Below are 18,199 nucleotides of genomic sequence, written 5' to 3'. Positions count from 1 at the left end.
CCACAATTAAACATACTCCTTTCATAAAAGTAATTCGGCACATAGGTTAAAAAAATCCATAGACCCAAAGAACAGAGGGGAAAGGCAGCTCATGCCTGCACAGTCCCTGGTGACTGCTGCAGTTCCATCTGTGTGTTTGAGAGGGTTCCATGTGATCTGCGACCTCCTTTTCACGAACACAAATGGTTTATTACACACTCTTCTATAGCTTTATTTTTGAGAGATCAAACCATAACCATTCATCCGGACCTAACTATTTTCACTGGCTGCTTGTATTCCATCATGTGAGTTAAGTAACCCATCTTGCTGGGTTGAGAGGAGTGTGTATTTTTAAACTAATTGCTAGAACCCACCCACCCTGCAGAGGGGGCAGTGTGGCAGCCCCGCTCACAGGGCGAGTGCCTGAAATGCTGTTCCAAAAAGCTCGAGTGCGCAGCTGCTGACCGATGGTGTTCGTTGACAAGAGGGAATGAAGAAGATATTTAAACCAATGCACATATTCACATAACAGTCAGGTATGGGAAACAGAAGCCCATTCGGGCAGTTGGGTGCCTTGAAGCTGGACAGTGGGAGCTGGGCTGCAGAGGTGCAAGGGAGCCCAAGGTTGGGTCCCAGCAGTGGCTTCAGGCCAGACTGCTCGGGAAGCTCCCACACCCCGAAACACCCTGCCTTCTAGCCTGTGACTTTAGTTCCTTGTCTTTAGAAGCTTCTGGGGGGTGGGCGGCATTCTCGTAGGCACACACCCTGGACACCAGGCTAGCAAGAGAGTTTACAGGCAGGTTCGGGCTCTCACAGAAGCGTCTTCAGGGAGGTCAGCTGGCCTCGTGGAATCCGGCCAGTAGTCCAGCCAGGCTGTGCTGCCCTCCTGGGAGAGAACCAGGCTTGGCCACGTGGAAATGCATGCCACCCACCCAGCCAGCATCCTGGCCCCAAGCAGAGTGGATTCTCTGAGAGGCACCCACTGGGCAGGTGGTGGGCTGACATGTCACAGAGTATTCTGAAGAATCATAGGGAGAAGGAAGGTTTCCACCAGTGATCACTGGCCTGGCTAATCCTCAGAGTCCCCTGGAGGGGACACCGGGACCCAGAGACTTGGCCTCCTTCCAGGTGGGTTCCAATAATCTGAAATTCCCAAGGCCAGGATTGGAAGCTGCCACTGCCATGGCACCTGCTTGCTTCTTGGGGCTTAGTCTACACACAAGCTTCCAGATATTTTATTCTGCCTGGGCTTCTGCCCAATGGAGGACCAGGGAAGAGAGGGTGGGATATGTAGGGAAGGTTGGGGGTGGGAGCTGGGGGAGAGCTAGCTGTTTCCATGGAGGAGAGACAGGAATGGCTTCAGTGGTCTAGGGCATGCCCCCAGCGGGAATCAGGGTCTCTCCACTGCCTTCTGCCCATCACTCTCTGGCCATTTGCCTCAGGGAGACTTTGTGAAGAACGTTCCCATGAGCCACGGCGTGTACACATGGCCAGACGGCAGCACCTATGAGGGAGAAGTGGTGAGCGGCATAAGGAACGGATTCGGCACATTCAAGTGCAGCACGCAGCCTGTGTCCTACGTTGGGCACTGGTGCCACGGCAGGAGACATGGGAAGGTGGGTGAAGCAGCCGTGTGACTCCCACGGGTGGCCAGGACGTGCCGCCATGGAGGGCGGGGGGCGGCTGTTGAGAGCATCCTCGCTTTCTGTTTATTGAGGTGAAGTTGCCATCACATGAAATTAACCATTCACAGTGAGCAGGTCCGTGGCATTTAGACCTTTCACAGTGTCGTGATCCCCCACCTCTGTCTAGTCCCAGAACATTTCCACTCCCCCAAAATAACCCTGCACCCATTAGCTGGTTACTCCCCACCTCCCCGCCTCTCCAGCCCTGTTTCTGTGGGTTTGCCTATTTTGGATGTTTCATATAAATGGAATGGTGGGACACGTGACCTTTTGTGTCTGGCTTCTTTCACTGAGCACCATGCTTTTTGAGGTTCATCCATGTTGTAGGTACTTCATTCCTTTTCATGGCTGAGTAATTTTCTGCCGTGTGGATGGACCACATTTTGTTTATCCATTCATCTGCTGATGGACATTTGGCTGTTTGCATCTTTTGGCTACTGTGAATTGCACTGCTACGAATCTGTATGCAAAGATGTACCTGAATACTTGCTTTCAATTCTATATACCCAGGTGTGGAATTGCTGGGTCGTAGAGTAACTCGATGGTCAACACTCCGAGGACGGACCAAATGGTCCCCACTGGCTGCACCATTTCTCATTCTCACTGGCAGTGTAGCTTATGATCACTTGTAAGCCAGGTTGCTGCTTTTGGTCCTATGTTTTGCTTTTGTATAGAATGATAAATATTCTAGCAATATTTTTAGAAAATGTCATAAGAAAAGTCTACCATTATAATCATTTTACTCAGATTTAGACTGTCCTGTTGTGTTCCTTTTTTCATTTTCTAAGCTCAGAGCAGATCAGTTCATACATTGGAGGGTTGGGGTCTCTGAGACAGAGGCACCTGGATGGTGGGAGAAGGAACAAGTTAGTTTGATGAGGAGGAAGAAGATAGAAAAATCACGCAGTCTCGTGCATGCATGCAGAGATAAGCCAGTGAAAAGCAGTTTGCATCCACTCTGCATCGTCCCAAGGACTTGCACAGTGGCTGGGGCCACTCCTGGAGAGGAGCCATCAAAAAGGCTATGCTGTGTTCACTTATATTCAGGGCAGTAAAATAAGATGACAAAAGGGATAAGATAAAATGGTTTTGGAGCATAGAGTGACCTTCAGTTATATGGAAGGTGCCACTCTTCACTTTAGGTGATAAGGAAACAGGATTTCTTAGGTACTTCCTTGGCTCACAGTTACCGGCTGTAACGAAGCTGCGGAATACAGCGGGCGCGGCCCTTCCGTGCCTTGATGTGGCACCTCGTTTTAAGGAGTAAATGACGTGTGATATTATCGCATTCTCCCTCGTGGATACTTTACCGTTTTCTTCATGGCAGAACAGAATGTAACACGGATTATATGTCTGACCTAAGTATGGCATTGACTCCAGCATAGTTTAGACTCCTTAAATTCGTGAACTTTTATCTTTCTAAAGTTTGATTTTTTTAAATGCTATTATTTGTTTTAGGGCTCCATTTATTACAATCAAGAGGGCACCTCTTGGTACAAGGGAGACTGGGTGTACAACATCAGGAAGGGATGGGGCATCAGATGGTAGGTACCACCATTACCACGCCCGGGGCGTGGGCGAGAAGCGTGTTCGGGCCCAGATCATTGCACTTGGGCTATGTAAAGATAAGGTACAGAAATCATGGAGGACACAATTTCTATATAAGCAGGGTAGAATATTTAAATTAACCCCAATATTGTCTCCCTAGTAATGGAAAATTTAGAAAAATACCATGTTACATGATGTCTAATTGTACTAATTCACTTTATGTACATAACTGCTTTTCTTCGTCCTCTATGTTAATCCTAGATCTTTACTGTTAGTTGCATATTTCTGAAATAGTTGACAAATTTGCTTGATTTTTAGACTGAGCTGGTAGTCAGTATTTTAACTATTAAGACATTTGGGGGCAAAATACTAAGATCATAATACTATAGGGAGTTATTTTGAAAAGATTTAAAGCCCTGCTCTCACCCACTGTGTCACCTTATTAAATGGTCAGAAGGTTTAATAAAGTGACTTAGTCTACCTCTAAGATGATTCATTTTACTGACCACATGCCTATCCACTGAATTTAAATATAGGGAAGACTAGGCACAAGGGCTGGATGTCTTCAGAGGTGTAAAGAAAAAGTTTAAAAGAAAGCCTTAAAGGTAAATGCTATATATGAGATAACTGATTTTTTCCCCTTTTTTTCATCCTAGTTACAAATCTGGAAATATATATGAAGGTCAGTGGGAAAACAATATGCGCCATGGGGAAGGCAGGATGAGATGGCTGACAACTAATGAAGAGTACACTGGTCAGTGGGTGAAGGGGGTCCAGGTACTACGCTTGCTGGTCTTAGCAGAATATACCCAGAGGCAGGCACTCTGCTGATCCTCAGCACATTTATTATTTGGTGTGATATTGTATGGTAGTCTGAAATCAAGCTCTGCTAAATCTAGAAATTCAAATTATGATTTACTGGTCAAAACTGCCCCTTTTTAGTGCTATTTTATTATTTAGTTTTCTCTAAAGGTCTCACACACAAGCTGGGTCCTCACATTGGCAGATCCATGGCTCCTGTGATGGACTGAGACTATTATTTACCTTTAGAAGCTATGTATTTCCTGCACAGATAAGAAAAACTTTATAGGGTTAATTTTTATATAGTTTATATAGCTAGGATTTTCTGATAGTATCTTTTTTTTTGCCTTAAAATTAAAAAAAAATTTTATTTTGGTATCATTAATATACACTTACATGAGCAACATTGGGGTTACTAGACTCCCCCCATTATCAAGTCCCCACCACATACCCCATTACAGTCACTGTCCATCAGCATAGTAAGATGCTATAGAATCACTAGTCTTCACTGTGCTACACTGCCTTCCCCATGCCCCTCCCCCTACATTATGTGTACTAATCATAATGCCCCTTTTTCCCCTTATCCCTCCCTTCCCACCCATCCTTCCCAGTCCCTTTTCCTTTGGTAACTGTTAGTCCATTCTTGGGTTCTGTGAGTCTGCTGCTGTTTTGTTCCTTCAGTTTTTGCTTTGTTCTTATACTCCACAGATGAATGAAATCATTTGATACTTGTCTTTCTCTGCCTGGCTTATTTCACTGAGCATAATACCCTCTAGCTCCATTCTGATGATATCTTGAATCATAATCTGGTTATCAGGGGCCTTGCTAATAAACTCAGATAATAGTTCTAGTCACTTTTTTGTATATTCTTTGGGATTTTTAAAATATAGATCATCAGGTTGTTTGTAAACACCGTGAACTTTATATCTTCTTTTCTAATCTATATGCCAGTTTTTCTCCTGCCTATTGCCCTGCCTAAGGCTTCCAATGTGGTAGAAAATAGGACTGGAGAGAGTGACATTCTTGCATTGTTCCATATCTTAGTGGGAAAGAATTCAGTCTTAATTAAGAGTGATTTTAGCTGTAGGTTTTTCCACAGATGCCCTTTTTCAGTTTGAGGAAGCTCTCTTTAATTCTTAATTTGCTTGCAATTTTTATCATGAATAATTTTATCTAATGCTTTTTCTGCCTTTGGTTAGATGATCATGTGGCTTTTCTTCACCAGTCTGTTGATGTTAATTACAGTGATTTTCAATGTTGAACTAACCTTACATTCCTGGGATGAAACCCAGTTTGGTTATGATAATATTATTATTTTAATGTTTTTCTGGATCCAATTTCCTAATACTTAGTTGAGAATTTTTGTGTCTTTTTCTTGAGGAATACTGATCTTGATATTTGGTATTCCTTCCTTCCTTATAATATCTTTGTTAGGTTTCAGTAATTGGTAATGTTGGCCTTCTAAAATTATTAAGTGTTCTTTTCAATTTTCTGGAAGAGTTTATGGAATTGGTACCATTTTTCCCTTAGGCATTTAGTCAAATATGCCAGGGAAGCCTTCCGGGCCTGGATGTGGCTTTGGGGGAATATTAACTATAAATTATACACTAACTGTACATCAACTTCTTTAGTAGATAGTGTGCTATTCATGCTCTCTCTTTCTTGAGTAGCTTTGGAAGTTTGTGTTATTGAAGGAATTTGCCCATTTCATAAAAATTGTTAAATTACTGGCACACAGTTGTTCCTAATGTTCCATTATTCTTTTAATATATATATGATCTATAGTGATGTCTCCTCTTTCTTCTGGTATTGATTTGTGTTTTCTCTTTTTTTCTTCATCAGTTTTGCTAGAGGTGTTATCAATTTCATTAAAATTGTCAAAGAGCCAGTTCTAGTTTCTTTACCCTGATGTTTTTTGGTTTTTAATTTAATTGGTATCTGCTCTTCATTACTACCTTCCTTCTGCATGCTTTGGGTTTTATTTACTTTTCTTTTCCAGAGTTGTACAATGGAAGCTTTACTGATTTGAGACATTTCTTTTTTTTCCTAATACAAGCATTTAGTACTATAATTATTCATCTTAGCACTGTTTTATCTGTATCCCACCAATTCTGATATGCTATTTTAATTTTTGTTCAAAATATTTGCTGATTTCTCCATGAGTTCCTCTTTGGCCTGTAAATTATTTTTAAGTATAAAATCCCAAATGTTGGGATTTTCTAGATATCTATTGTTGATTTTTTTTTAATTCCACTGTGGTCAGAGAATGTACTTTGTATAACTGCATTTCTTTTAAACATATTGAGTTTTATTTGATGGCCCCAAATATGGTCTATCTTGATGAATGTTCCATGTACTTCTGCTTTTGTTCAGTGGAGTTTTCTGTAAATGTGTTAGATCGAGTTGGTTGATAGGTCAGATCTTCTATATTGTTACTCATTCTCTGTCTACTTTTTCTATCCATTTCTGAGAGAAGGGTGTTGAAGTGTCCAAGAATAATTGTGGGTTTGTCCATTTCTCCTTTCAGATCTATCAGCTTTTGCTTTGTTTATTTTGAAGCTCTCTTGTTGGGTGTATACATGTTTAGGATCATTATGTAATCTTGGTGAGCTGACTAGTTTTATCATTATGGAATGGCCCTCTTTAACCCTCATAATTTATTTCTCTGACATCTGTTTTTTTCTGATATGAATATAGCCACCCCAGCTTTCTTTTTTTCTTTTAATTTTAATTGTGGTAAAGTACACATCACAGAAAATTCACTCTTAACCATTTCGAAGCTCACAGTTAAGCCCTGTGTGAATCCATCACCACTGTCCATCCATAGAATTCTTTTCTCACCTTGTGAAACTGAACTCTTGTCTCCATTAAACTCACTCCTCATTGCCCTCCTCCAGCCCCTGGTGCCCACCATCTGCGACTCCAGGGAACTTACAGAAGTGGAATCACAGAGCCTCTCCTTTTGTGACTGGCTTATTTCACTGTGCATAATGTTCTCAAGGTCCATCCATCTTATAGCAGGTGTCAGAATTTCCTCCTTTTTTAAGGCTGAATTATATCCCATTGTATCTATGACATTTTTTTATACACTCATTTATCAGTGGACACCTGGGTTGTTTCTATCTTTTGGCTATTGTGAATAATGCTGTGAACATGGGTGCACAAATATTTGTTCCCTGCTTTCAGTTATTTTCAGTATATACCCAGAAGTTACAGAATGGTATATGTAGGATCATCCAATTGTTGAAAAAATTGTGTGTATTTGTATGTTACATATACATATAATATGTTGATTTAGTATATATATGCTTGGGGAAAATTCACATGAATTCTCAAACCCAAGTAGTGGTTACCTCTGGAAAGTGGGATTGAGGAGGGATTCCTTTTTCTTTTTTTTTTTTTTTAATAATTATTTTTTATTGAAGGGTAGTTGACGCACAGTATTACATTACATTAGTTTCAAGTGTACAACACAGTGATAAAACATTTATATACATAATTCTAGGTTCCAGCTATCACCCTACCAAGCTGTTACAATATCTTGACTATATTACTTATGCTATACATTACATCCTGGTTACTTATTTATTTTACCATTGGAAGTCTGTCCTTTTTTTTTTTTTTTTGAGAGGGCATCTCTCATATTTATTGATCAAATGGTTGTTAATGACAATAAAATTCTGTATAGGGGAGTCAATGCTCAATGCACAATTATTAATCTACCCCAAGCCTAATTTTCATCAGTCTCCAATCTTCTGAGGCATAACAAACAAGTTCTTACATGGAGAACAAATTCTTACATAATGAATAAGTTACATAGTGAACAGTACAAGGGCAGTCATCACAGAAACTTTTGGTTTTGCTCATGCATTATGAACTATAAACAGTCAGTTCAAATATGAATACTCATTTGGTTTTTATACTTGATTTATATGTGGATACCACATTTCTCTCTTTATTATTATTATTTTTAATAAAATGCTGAAGTGGTAGGTAGATACAAGATAAAAGTAGAAAACATAGTTTAGTGTTGTAAGAGAGCACATGTAGATGATCAGGTGTGTGCCTGTAGACTATGTGTTAATCCAAGCTAGACCAGGGCAATAACATCCATGTATGCAGAAGATTTCTCTCAGAACGGGGGGGTGAGGTTCTAAGCCTCACCTCTGTTGATCCCCAATTTCTCACCTGATGGCCCCCCTGCGACTGTGCCTGTCTTAGGTTGTTCCTCCCTTGAGGAATCTTACCCGTCTCTGGCTAACCAGTCATCTTCCGGGGCCATACAGGGAAATGTAAAGTTGGTAAGTGAGAGAGAAGCCTTATTGTTTGAAATGGTTAGCTTTTTATTTCTTTGCATATTTATGCCCTGTAGCTTCCATGCCCAGCATTTGTCTTGAGTTCTTTTTCTTTTTTAATCAATCTGTACATTAACAATAAAAATTAAAATAATAATTAAAATAATCAGTATCAAGCCAGGCACTTATATACATTATCTTCAGTCTTTACATCCATCCTGCAGGGTATGTGTTATTTCCATTTTACTGATGAAACCCAGAAAGTTTAAATAATTTGTCTTAGGTCAAAAGGCTGGTTAGTAAGTAACTGAGCTGGGACTGAACACAAATCTTTGTGACTCCAAAGTTCATGTTCTTTGCCCCTTTAAGCGAGTCACTGTCTGATCCATACATAATTTTAAAAGGATACAGGTAAAAAGAAGTATTTTGAACATTTTTTATTTTTTATTACGGTATCATTGATATACACTCTTATGAAGGTTACACATACAATGTGGTTACTACATTCACCCATATTAGAGTCCCCCCCCAACCCATTGCAGTCGCTGTCCATCAGCATAGTAAGACGCCAGAGTCCCTACTTGTCTTCTCTGTGCTACACTGTCTTCCCCATGATCCCCCCAAACCATGTGCACCAATCATAATACCCTTCAATCCCCTTCTCCCTCCCTCCCCACCCACCCTCCCACACCCCTCCCCTTTGGTAACCACTAGTTCCTTCTTGGAGTCTCTGAGTCTGCTGCTGTTTTGTTCCTTCAGTTTTGCTTCATTGTTATACTCCACAAATGAGAGAAATCATTTGGTATTTGTCTTTCTCTGCCTGACTTTTTCACTGAGCATAATGTCCTCCAGCTCCATCCATGTTGTTCCAAATGGTAGGATTTGTTTTTTTCTTATGGCTGAATAGTGTTCCATTTTGTATATGTACCACATCTTCTTTATCCATTCATCGACTGATGGACACTTAGGTTGCTTCCATATCTTGGCTATTATAAATAGTGCTGCGATAAACATAGGGGTGCATAGGTCTTTTTGAATCTGAGAACTTGTTTTCTTCGGGTAAATTCCTAGGAGTGGGATTCCCGGGTCAAATGGTTTATCTATTTTTAGTTTTTTGAGGAACCTCCATATTGCTTTCCATATATTTTGAGCATTTCTTATGGACATTTGCTTTCTTTTCAGAATGGCTTTGGAACACACATATGGTTTCTAAAGAGAATCCCTACTTCCCAGTATCCTTTGAGAAATGAATACGTAGGAGAGTTTGTAAACGGATATCGTCATGGCCATGGAAAGTTTTACTATGCCAGTGGAGCCATGTATGAGGGAGAATGGGTTTTCAATAAGAAACATGGCATGGTGAGTACAGACATGTCAAGTTTACATTTTAAAGATTATGTAAAGAACTGAAATACAGTAAAAGGTATGTCATTATCTCATAAAGTGCATTATCCATTTTGCATAGGCTAACTTACTGTTAAGATGATTATATGAATTTTAAAATAATTTCCAACTTATCTATTTCCTGTATATTTTAGAGGTTATTAGTTTTGTGTATGCATGTGCATGTTAGGGTGGTACTGGTTGCAAGTAACAGAAAATCTAGCTTAATCTTCCATAAATGATAAAGAATAAATGGGCTTCAGGGTTGTCTGATTCAGCAACTCAGAGATGTGGTTTCTCCTCCCTCTATCCACAATGTCTCCTACCATGTCAGCGTCACCCTCTGCTGGCCCCCACCACTTCCCCATGACTGCAAGATGGACGCTGTGGTTCCAGGCTTCACATCCACATGCCACACTAAGTAGGAGAAGAAACTCTTTTCCCAGAAGCTTTCCACAAATGTCTAAGTTTTACTGAACTGAACTTGGTCATTTACCCACCTCTAAATCAGACTGTATTGGTCTGGGTTGGACAAATATCAAAAGAGTCCCCATTCTGTGGTGGACGCTCTGCTGGTTGCTAGCACAGTTTAATAAGACACATTGTGTGTGACCTGTGTCCTAGGTGTTCAAAGTTGGGAGAGGTGATAGAGCAGATAGAGACAGAGAGAGGAGAGAAGGGCGAGAAGAGGAGGAGAATCAGGAGGCAGAGAACGAGGAGGAGGAGGAGAGAGGATGTACACAGTGACATGAGACTCTACAAGCCTGATTATATGTGGGCAAAGTGGTATCTTAAAAACAAACTCCAAATCCTTGAATAAGATACTGATGTACATTCTCAATGGTTTTTCTAAGAAAATTTTTCCTAAGCTACAAAAAATTATCTTTTTGTCTTTAGGGCCGATTAACTTTCAAGAATGGGCATGTGTATGATGGCCCGTTTTCCAGTGACCACATAGTGGAGTTTCCAAATCCTGAAGTTGAATCGATAAGTGACATGGACCAGTCTTCAGAATCTGCTGCCAGGAGCCAGTCCCAAGGGCCTTCCTCCATCAGTGCTGGTAGGGAGTGCTCACCTGTCCCCTGAAAGCAAATTAATCTATATTTGTATCCACTCATCAAAATACACCAAAAACTTCAGAAAACAGGTTTCCTGTGAACAACTACTTTCTTAGTTTTTTTTTTTTGAGTACTCTTATATCATGATATGGCAGACAATCATTTTGATATAACACTGAAAATTGTTAACACCGCTTTTCATAATTATCCCCTATATTTGCCTTCATTTGCTAGAAATTATCAGAAAGCTTGACGGTAGTGAAAGTAACTCCGTATTAGGATCAAGCATTGAGCTGGACCTGAGCTTGCTGCTGAACAAGTACCCTGAGAAAGACCAACCAGAGGAAAGGAGGCAGGTAAGAACCTTTCATATTCTAAATTTATATTTTAGGCTTCAGCATTACTAGAGTCTCCACAGTCTTGGGAAAATATGTGGATGACAGCTGTCATGTATTGAGTCTTTTATATGCCCGATGGATGCTTTGCATGTATCATCTTACTTAATTTGAAGGCACCCCTGAGTGGCCATGCTTTATGAGAAAACAGAAGCCCAGAGAGGGGGACTCAAAATTACGCAGAGCCTCAGAGCCCCCAAGGGTCAAGTTACCCTCAGACCAGTTGGTCTGAAAGCCAAGGCTGTGGCCAGCACACTCTGCAGGACTAATTCTGCTGTGCATTATTATGGGATGCTGGTATGCAAAATATCTTCAAACCCTTAGAAATCATTACAAATCTAGAAATCATGAAAAAAAGAAAAATTATGTGTCCCTGGACCTCACTGGATTAGTATCTGGCACATCACAGCCACCAAGCCACACTCACTGTAATGGCCTCTGCATTGCCTGGGGCCTGGTATAATTCTTTGGGGACACTATTGTTGATGTTGTTTGTGGTAAGGGAACCATTGGCACCTCAAAACTGCAGGGCATCTTTCTCCCATTTTCTTATTGCTGCCTCTTCGGCCCCCAGTACTTGGGCCCCCAAAGCAATGACTCTCCCCTTCCCCACCCCCACCCTTTCCATCTCCTGGCCAACATTGTGGTTCAGGCTCCTAGTATCACTCACTTCCGCTACTGCAAGATTCTGGTTAAAAATAGGGACCTTTATTACCTTCTCTAGTCACAAAAGTAGGCCACGATACTTGCAGAAAATTGAGAAAATGCAGATAAGGATAAGTAAGAGAATCTCCACCCAAAATCTTGTCACCATCTCTCCAGTTTCGTTTTGTGCAAATATATCTAGAAATGGAGCATTCTTTTCACATACTGCCTGTTTTCATGTCATATTTAATGATAGCTATTCAATGCCATTAAATGTTCTACAATATACTTTTCAGACAAACATATATCGATTTACCAAAAAAAGAAGGAATCACAGTGTTATTCTTTTTTGTTTTACGTATATTATTTTCCACTTTGGTGTTCTATGTCAAAACATGTATGTAAAAAATCATGTATTTAAAAGTATTTTTAAAAATTGTGTATTTAAACAGTACATCTTGACTTACAATTATAAAAGTACATGCTCTCACAGAAAATTCAAACATTGTAGAAATATATAATATAGGAGGGGAAAGAATTCTGAAATTCTACACTTTAGGGAATACCTTTACAAATGTTTAATGAATATATATTATTTCATAATATGGTGGACATATTACAATTTAGTAGGCAAAGCTTCTATTTTTTTCTTTTTACTTTGAGATGGTTTTAGGCTTACAGAAGAGTTGGAAAAGCAGTACAGTTTCCATATACCTTTTGCCCAGCTTCTCCTAATGATACCATCTTATGTAACCATGGTACAACGATCAAATCCAAATGAATCCTGCTACAACACTAAAATAAATCGTAGCCTTTATTTGCATTTCACCAGTTTTCCTCCCAAGGCCTTTTTTGTTGCAGGATCCCGTCCAGGGCCCCACGTGGCCTTATACATCACATCTCTATCCTCCAATCTCTGCCGGCTCCTCCATCCTCACTGTCTTTCATGACTTTGAGACGTTTGAAGTGTGCTGGCCAGCTATTTTGAGGAATGTCCCTCTATTTGGGTTTATTTAATGTTTTCTCATGATTATACGTATTTATCATCTGTTACTGGAATCACTTCACCATATGTGGGCATCTTTTTTTGAGCAGGGGTTCCAGATTTTTCAAGTTTCAGCCTTCTAGCTATGTCCTCTCTCCTCCAAATGGTTTCCTCTGCTGTCAACTCCATGTTTCTAGTCTGGATTCCAGGGCCTTCTAGGATCTGACATCAGCCTGTCTTTCCCACCTGCCCCCTCCTTGCTGTGCACTCACGTGGTCAAGATGGCTGGAGGTGCACGGAGGGCACTTTTCCAAACGCCGCCCTCACATCACTGAATCCACCCAGCAGCCTGGGGGGCAGGAGCTGGGGTTGTTCCATTTGCACAAGAGGGAGCTGGGTGGACAGAGGTGACAGCCTTGTCCAGAGTATGTGGCTCTATACCTTGGACCACTCCATTCTATCCACTCCTCGCACCAGCCTCCCGTTGGGGGACTTGCTCTCTCTGAAGTCCTGCTCCTCCTTCCACTCTCTAGGAGTCATTCTGAATGTAGGTCTTCCTAGAGTCTGTCCCTCCGTCCTCCATGGCTCTCTTCCTTATGGTGTATGTGTTCTTGACTAGATCTTAAGCTTCATGGTCAAAACTGTGTGCTTCTCTAGAACAAAGCTTTAGATAGAGCAGCTATACATGTTTACCCAATCGAATTGAATTTTACAAAGTACCAGTCAATGCTGAGAGCAACAGATGCCTGATGCAGCTGCCCAGGTGGGACTTTCTGTCTCTATGGAGACCCCAAATTGTTCCTCACATTATCTGAGTATTTCCTTTGGGAGGGTGAGGCATAGCGTGAGTGGTTTTGGGGGAGGACACTGCATAGGCTACAGGGTTGCATGTGTGGGGAATCTGGGGCAGCAGTAGAGCCCTGAGGGTCTGGGGACCATGGGGGAGGTTAACAGTCAATGTGAATATTGCCTAGTTCAGACTTCCAGCAATATGTTGCTAATGGTATGTTTTTATATATGCCATTTATCAGTTAAGGAGTTCTAGTCCTAATTTCCTGAGGGTGTTTATGATGAGTAGATGGTGAATTTTGTCAAATGTATCAATTGATATGATCATGTGTTTTTTCTTTTGTCTATCATTATGATGAGTTATACTGATTGAGTTTTCAAATGTTGATCCAGCCTCGTAATCCCAGGATAAACACCTGCTTGGTGTTGGCATGATTCTTTTCATACACTGTTGGATTCAATTTGTTTTAATATTTTGTTGAGGACTTTTGCATCTGTGTTCATGAGGGATCCTGCTCTGCAGAGATGAGGCTCTACCACTGACGTTAGATAGGCTGCCCTCACACAGCAGTATGAAAGTCATTCCGTTGCACTGGTAGTAACAGCATGTTTTTTACTGTTACTCAGAAATTGCATTTTATTGACATGGGTTTGGATGGAGAACGTGTAACATTCATTGAGCTCTTACAACTTGTAAGAGGTAATATTATTTCACATGTTTTATCTCATTTAGTTTAGAAAACAGGTGTTTTTTTTTTCCTTTTGCTCTATGTAAGAGTAATATGCTGGCTTTCTCTTTTCAGGTAGAATATGCTATCTTAAGAAATATTACAGAATTAAGAAGAATCTATAACTTTTACAGCAGCCTAGGATGTGATCGCTCTATGGATAACACCTTTCTGATGACAAAGCTTCACTTCTGGAGGTTTCTAAAGGACTGCAGACTTCATCACCATAACATGACTCTTGCTGATATGGACAGGGTATTAAGTGGTGAGTATCCCAGGTCCTCCACATCTTTTGGTCTGAGGAGTAGTGTGACATCATGTCACTATGAAACCAGGTAGGAAATGTTCAGGGAGCGGGGAAGGCAGATATTGGGAGGGGTGTTCCAGGAACCGACATACAGTCTTCTTCTCCAGGGGCCTAAAGTTACTGCAAGAGGTAATCTTGTGAAACGATAGCCACATAAAAGACCATCTAGAGCAGGGGTCAGCAGAGTAGGGTCTGCGGGCCACATCCAGTCCCCAGCCTGTTCTTGTAGTTCTACTGGAAAATAGCCATGCCTGTGTTTACATACTGTCTGTGGCTGCTTTTACCCTACGATACCAGATCTGTGTGATTATGTCAGAGACTGGCCCACAAAGCCCCAAATATTTACTAACTAGTCCTTTGTAGAGAAGTTCGCTTACCCCAGATCTATAGTAAAAAAGAAACAACCCACTAAATTGTCAGGTAGAGGAGGATCAGGGAGGATTTAGAGTAGCCTAGAAAAGGCCTTAGGTAGTCTTGGCTTTAAGTCAGAAAGTTCATGCAATAAATTTAACAACTTTGAAGGTTTTACTCCTTTCAGATGAATTGTGGGAGGCAGGACCAAAAGCCAAAAATTCTCTATTTGAAAAACAAAATATGGGAATACCTATTTACTTCCAATTTAAGTATTTGAAACAGACTTAAAATCCATTTAGAATTAGCAACATTAATCAAATTGTGGCTCAGACCACTGTGACCAACACTGGGACAAAGTATCCTGTAAGTTATAAAGTGACCAGTTGAACTTCTGTGTGGTGCTTACCTTTCAGGTGGGATGGGCACATGCCGCTCCGAGTATTCGCTAGGTAACAAGTGCTCTACTCTGTTCAGTTCTTTGACTTCTGTACCAGGAGAATAAAAGGTTTTAGGAAATACTAGGCATCAAGAATGAAATCCTGCTGTTTGCAACAAACGTGCATGGACCTTGAGGGCACCATGCTAAGTGTGGATAGTCAGACAGAGAAAGATAAATACTGCGTGGTTTCACGTATAGGTTGAATCTAAAAAAACCGGTCAGTCACCCACCTCATAGATAAGAGAACAGCTCAGATACAGAGAACAGAATGGTGTTTGCATGATTGGGGAGGGCGGTGGAGAGAGTGGGTGGGATGGGCCACGGTGGTCAAAAGGTACACACGTCCAGCTATAAAGTAAGTCCTGGGGATGGAATGTACAGGATGTAGTTAATAATGCTGTACTGCCTATTTGAGTTGCTAAGAGAGTCAATCTTAAATTCTCATCACAAGAAAAACCGTCAACTATGTATGGGGACAGATGTTACCTACACTTATGATGGTGATCATCTTGCAGTGTATACAGATATATTGTATCATTGTGTTGTACACCTGAAACCTGGATAATGCTGTATGTCCCTCATGCCTCAGTTTAAAAAATTCTAGGCATCCTCTCCAATTTTATCGTTTTAGCCAATAATGACATACCAGCTGAAGAAATCCATTCTCCATTTACAACAATACTTTTGAGAATGTTTCTGAATTACCTCCTGCAGTTGGCTTACCACATTCATCACAAAGAATACCAGTGAGTACTACCCGCAGGGTGGCGCCACTGGTGGGGCAGAGAATGTTACTGTGGCTAGAAGGTCCTCTTTTTTTCGACATTCATAATGATTCTTGCATACTCTTGAAACGAAAGATTAGAAACAAAAGTCTTCCACAAGTATTAGCCACAAAACCATTGAGAAACCAGGTTAAAATTTTGCAAACACTTCAGATGTGAGTCATGTTTCAACACTGCAAATAGCTCTCAGGGTTTTATTCAGAAATAGTTCAGTACCAACCCAGAATTTCCTGTCTTTCTCAGAGCAAAGCTGATGTTTTTTTAAAAAAAGCACTTTACTTTGAAATAATTCTAGATTGTGTTTTGCCAAATTAGTACAGAGCTCCTGTGTGCCCATCACCCTGCTTCCCCTAATGCTAACATCTTACAGAAGCATGGCACACTCATCAAAATGCAGGAATTAACACTGCTACCATACCATTAACTAAATTATAGGCTTCATTAGGATTTCCCAAGTGTTCCCACTGATGTCCCTTTTCCATTCCAGGGTCTAATCGAAGACCCCACATTACATTTATTTGTCTTATCTCCTTAGTCCCTGCAACCAGACTTTGTCTTTCTTGACCTTGATACTTTTGAAGAATATTGGTCAGTTATTTTGTAAAATGCCACTCGATTTTTGGTTTGCTGATGTTTCCTCATCATTACACTGAGGTTGTAGGTTTTGGGAAAGAAGGCCACAGAGGTGAACTGCCCTTTTCACCTCATCAGATCAGGCGTCCGTGACATTGATTTGATATGGCTTACTGGGGACGTTAACCTTGACCGCTCCGTTACAGTGGTGTCAGCCAGGACTCCCTCCTGCAGATGCACTGTTTTCCCTTCTCCATATCCTGACTGTCAGAAGCCAGTTGCCAGTCTGCCCTGCACTTGTGGAGGGGGAGTTGAACTCTACTCCCAGAGGAGGTACTGACTGTGATGTCCTTTCAATCACAGAAGTAGAAGCCCATCGCTCTTTTTGTGTTTTACAAAACTGATGGCTGAGAATATTCATCCAAATGCTTGCTGTGTAAAAGGTAAATATAGAACTAACGGGATTACATTTATTTTATTAAGGTATTATTGATATACACCCTATGAAGGTTTCACATGAAAAAACAATGTGGTTACTACATTCATCCATATTATCGAGTCCTCCCCATGCCCCATAGTAGTCACTGCCCATCAGTATAGTAAGATGCCACAAGTCTCTACTTGTCTTCTCTGAGTTACACTGTCTTCCCTGTGAACACCCCCCACCATGTGCATCAATCAATATCCCTGAATCCCCTTCTCCCTCCCTCCCCACCCGCCTGCCCCCACCCCCCCCCCGCTCCCCTTTGGTAACCACTATTCCCTTCTTGGAGTCTGTGAGTCTCTAATGGGATTACATTTATCAAAGTTTTTTCAAAGTACAGTTTTGTAATCACTTTTTGACTATTTATTTTTCCATTATATTTTTAGGCATCTTATTCAGTGGGCAGCAGCAGACGCTCTATTCGATGAACTACATCGATAAGTGCTGGGAGATTTATGTGGCGTACTGCAGGCCAAGTGCAGCGCCTCCCCACGAGCTTACGATGAAGATAAGACATTTCCTCTGGATGTTGAAGGTAACATATGGTTTTATAACACAGGTTTTGACTTTCATTAAAGAAAGGCAAAGTATTCTAGCTATGAGATGCAAATGATGAGGTAAAGATCTGGGATCATTTTCAGAGCCATTGACTATTGACTAGGTCTCTTCTAGCAAAAGAGAATAATTGCAATGGTCTGTGATAGTGGAAGGGAAAGGAAATGATAGTCATTAAAAAAAATTTAGTGTTCATCACAAAAGTAATTTAAAAAACTTATTAGTTTGGAAAACAGTGAGCACATCTAATTTATACATATTCTTATATGAACTATTGCTTCATGGTAACTTTATATACTCGGAAGATAAATGATAAAGAATCAAATACTAATGGGGAACAGAGTGCTTAAAAGATTTAACTGTGTTGTGTATATATGAAAAACTGACAATAACCAAGTGTCTAGCCACAAG

General features: G+C 40.8%; 1 protein-coding gene across 1 annotated transcript in view; it reads left to right on the top strand.

Moving 5' to 3' along the window:
- LOC118918329 (radial spoke head 10 homolog B-like) overlaps window positions 1–18,199 on the top strand; it is a 40,626-nt gene that overhangs the window by 6,500 nt on the left and 15,927 nt on the right. Inside the window, exons 4-13 of the mRNA XM_057487381.1 lie at window positions 1,422–1,595; window positions 3,123–3,208; window positions 3,869–3,989; window positions 9,491–9,667; window positions 10,589–10,751; window positions 10,984–11,105; window positions 14,367–14,556; window positions 16,023–16,137; window positions 17,113–17,192; window positions 17,620–17,768. Coding sequence (XP_057343364.1) covers window positions 1,422–1,595; window positions 3,123–3,208; window positions 3,869–3,989; window positions 9,491–9,667; window positions 10,589–10,751; window positions 10,984–11,105; window positions 14,367–14,556; window positions 16,023–16,137; window positions 17,113–17,192; window positions 17,620–17,768 — 1,377 coding nt within the window. The remainder of the gene's footprint in view (window positions 1–1,421; window positions 1,596–3,122; window positions 3,209–3,868; window positions 3,990–9,490; window positions 9,668–10,588; window positions 10,752–10,983; window positions 11,106–14,366; window positions 14,557–16,022; window positions 16,138–17,112; window positions 17,193–17,619; window positions 17,769–18,199) is intronic.

The sequence above is a fragment of the Manis pentadactyla genome, chromosome 10, assembly GCF_030020395.1.
Source record: "Manis pentadactyla isolate mManPen7 chromosome 10, mManPen7.hap1, whole genome shotgun sequence".
In the NCBI taxonomy this organism is placed as follows: Eukaryota; Metazoa; Chordata; class Mammalia; order Pholidota; family Manidae; genus Manis; species Manis pentadactyla.
The sequence above is the reverse complement of the archived record's forward strand: the minus strand, read 5'-3'. Positions and strand labels throughout refer to the sequence as shown.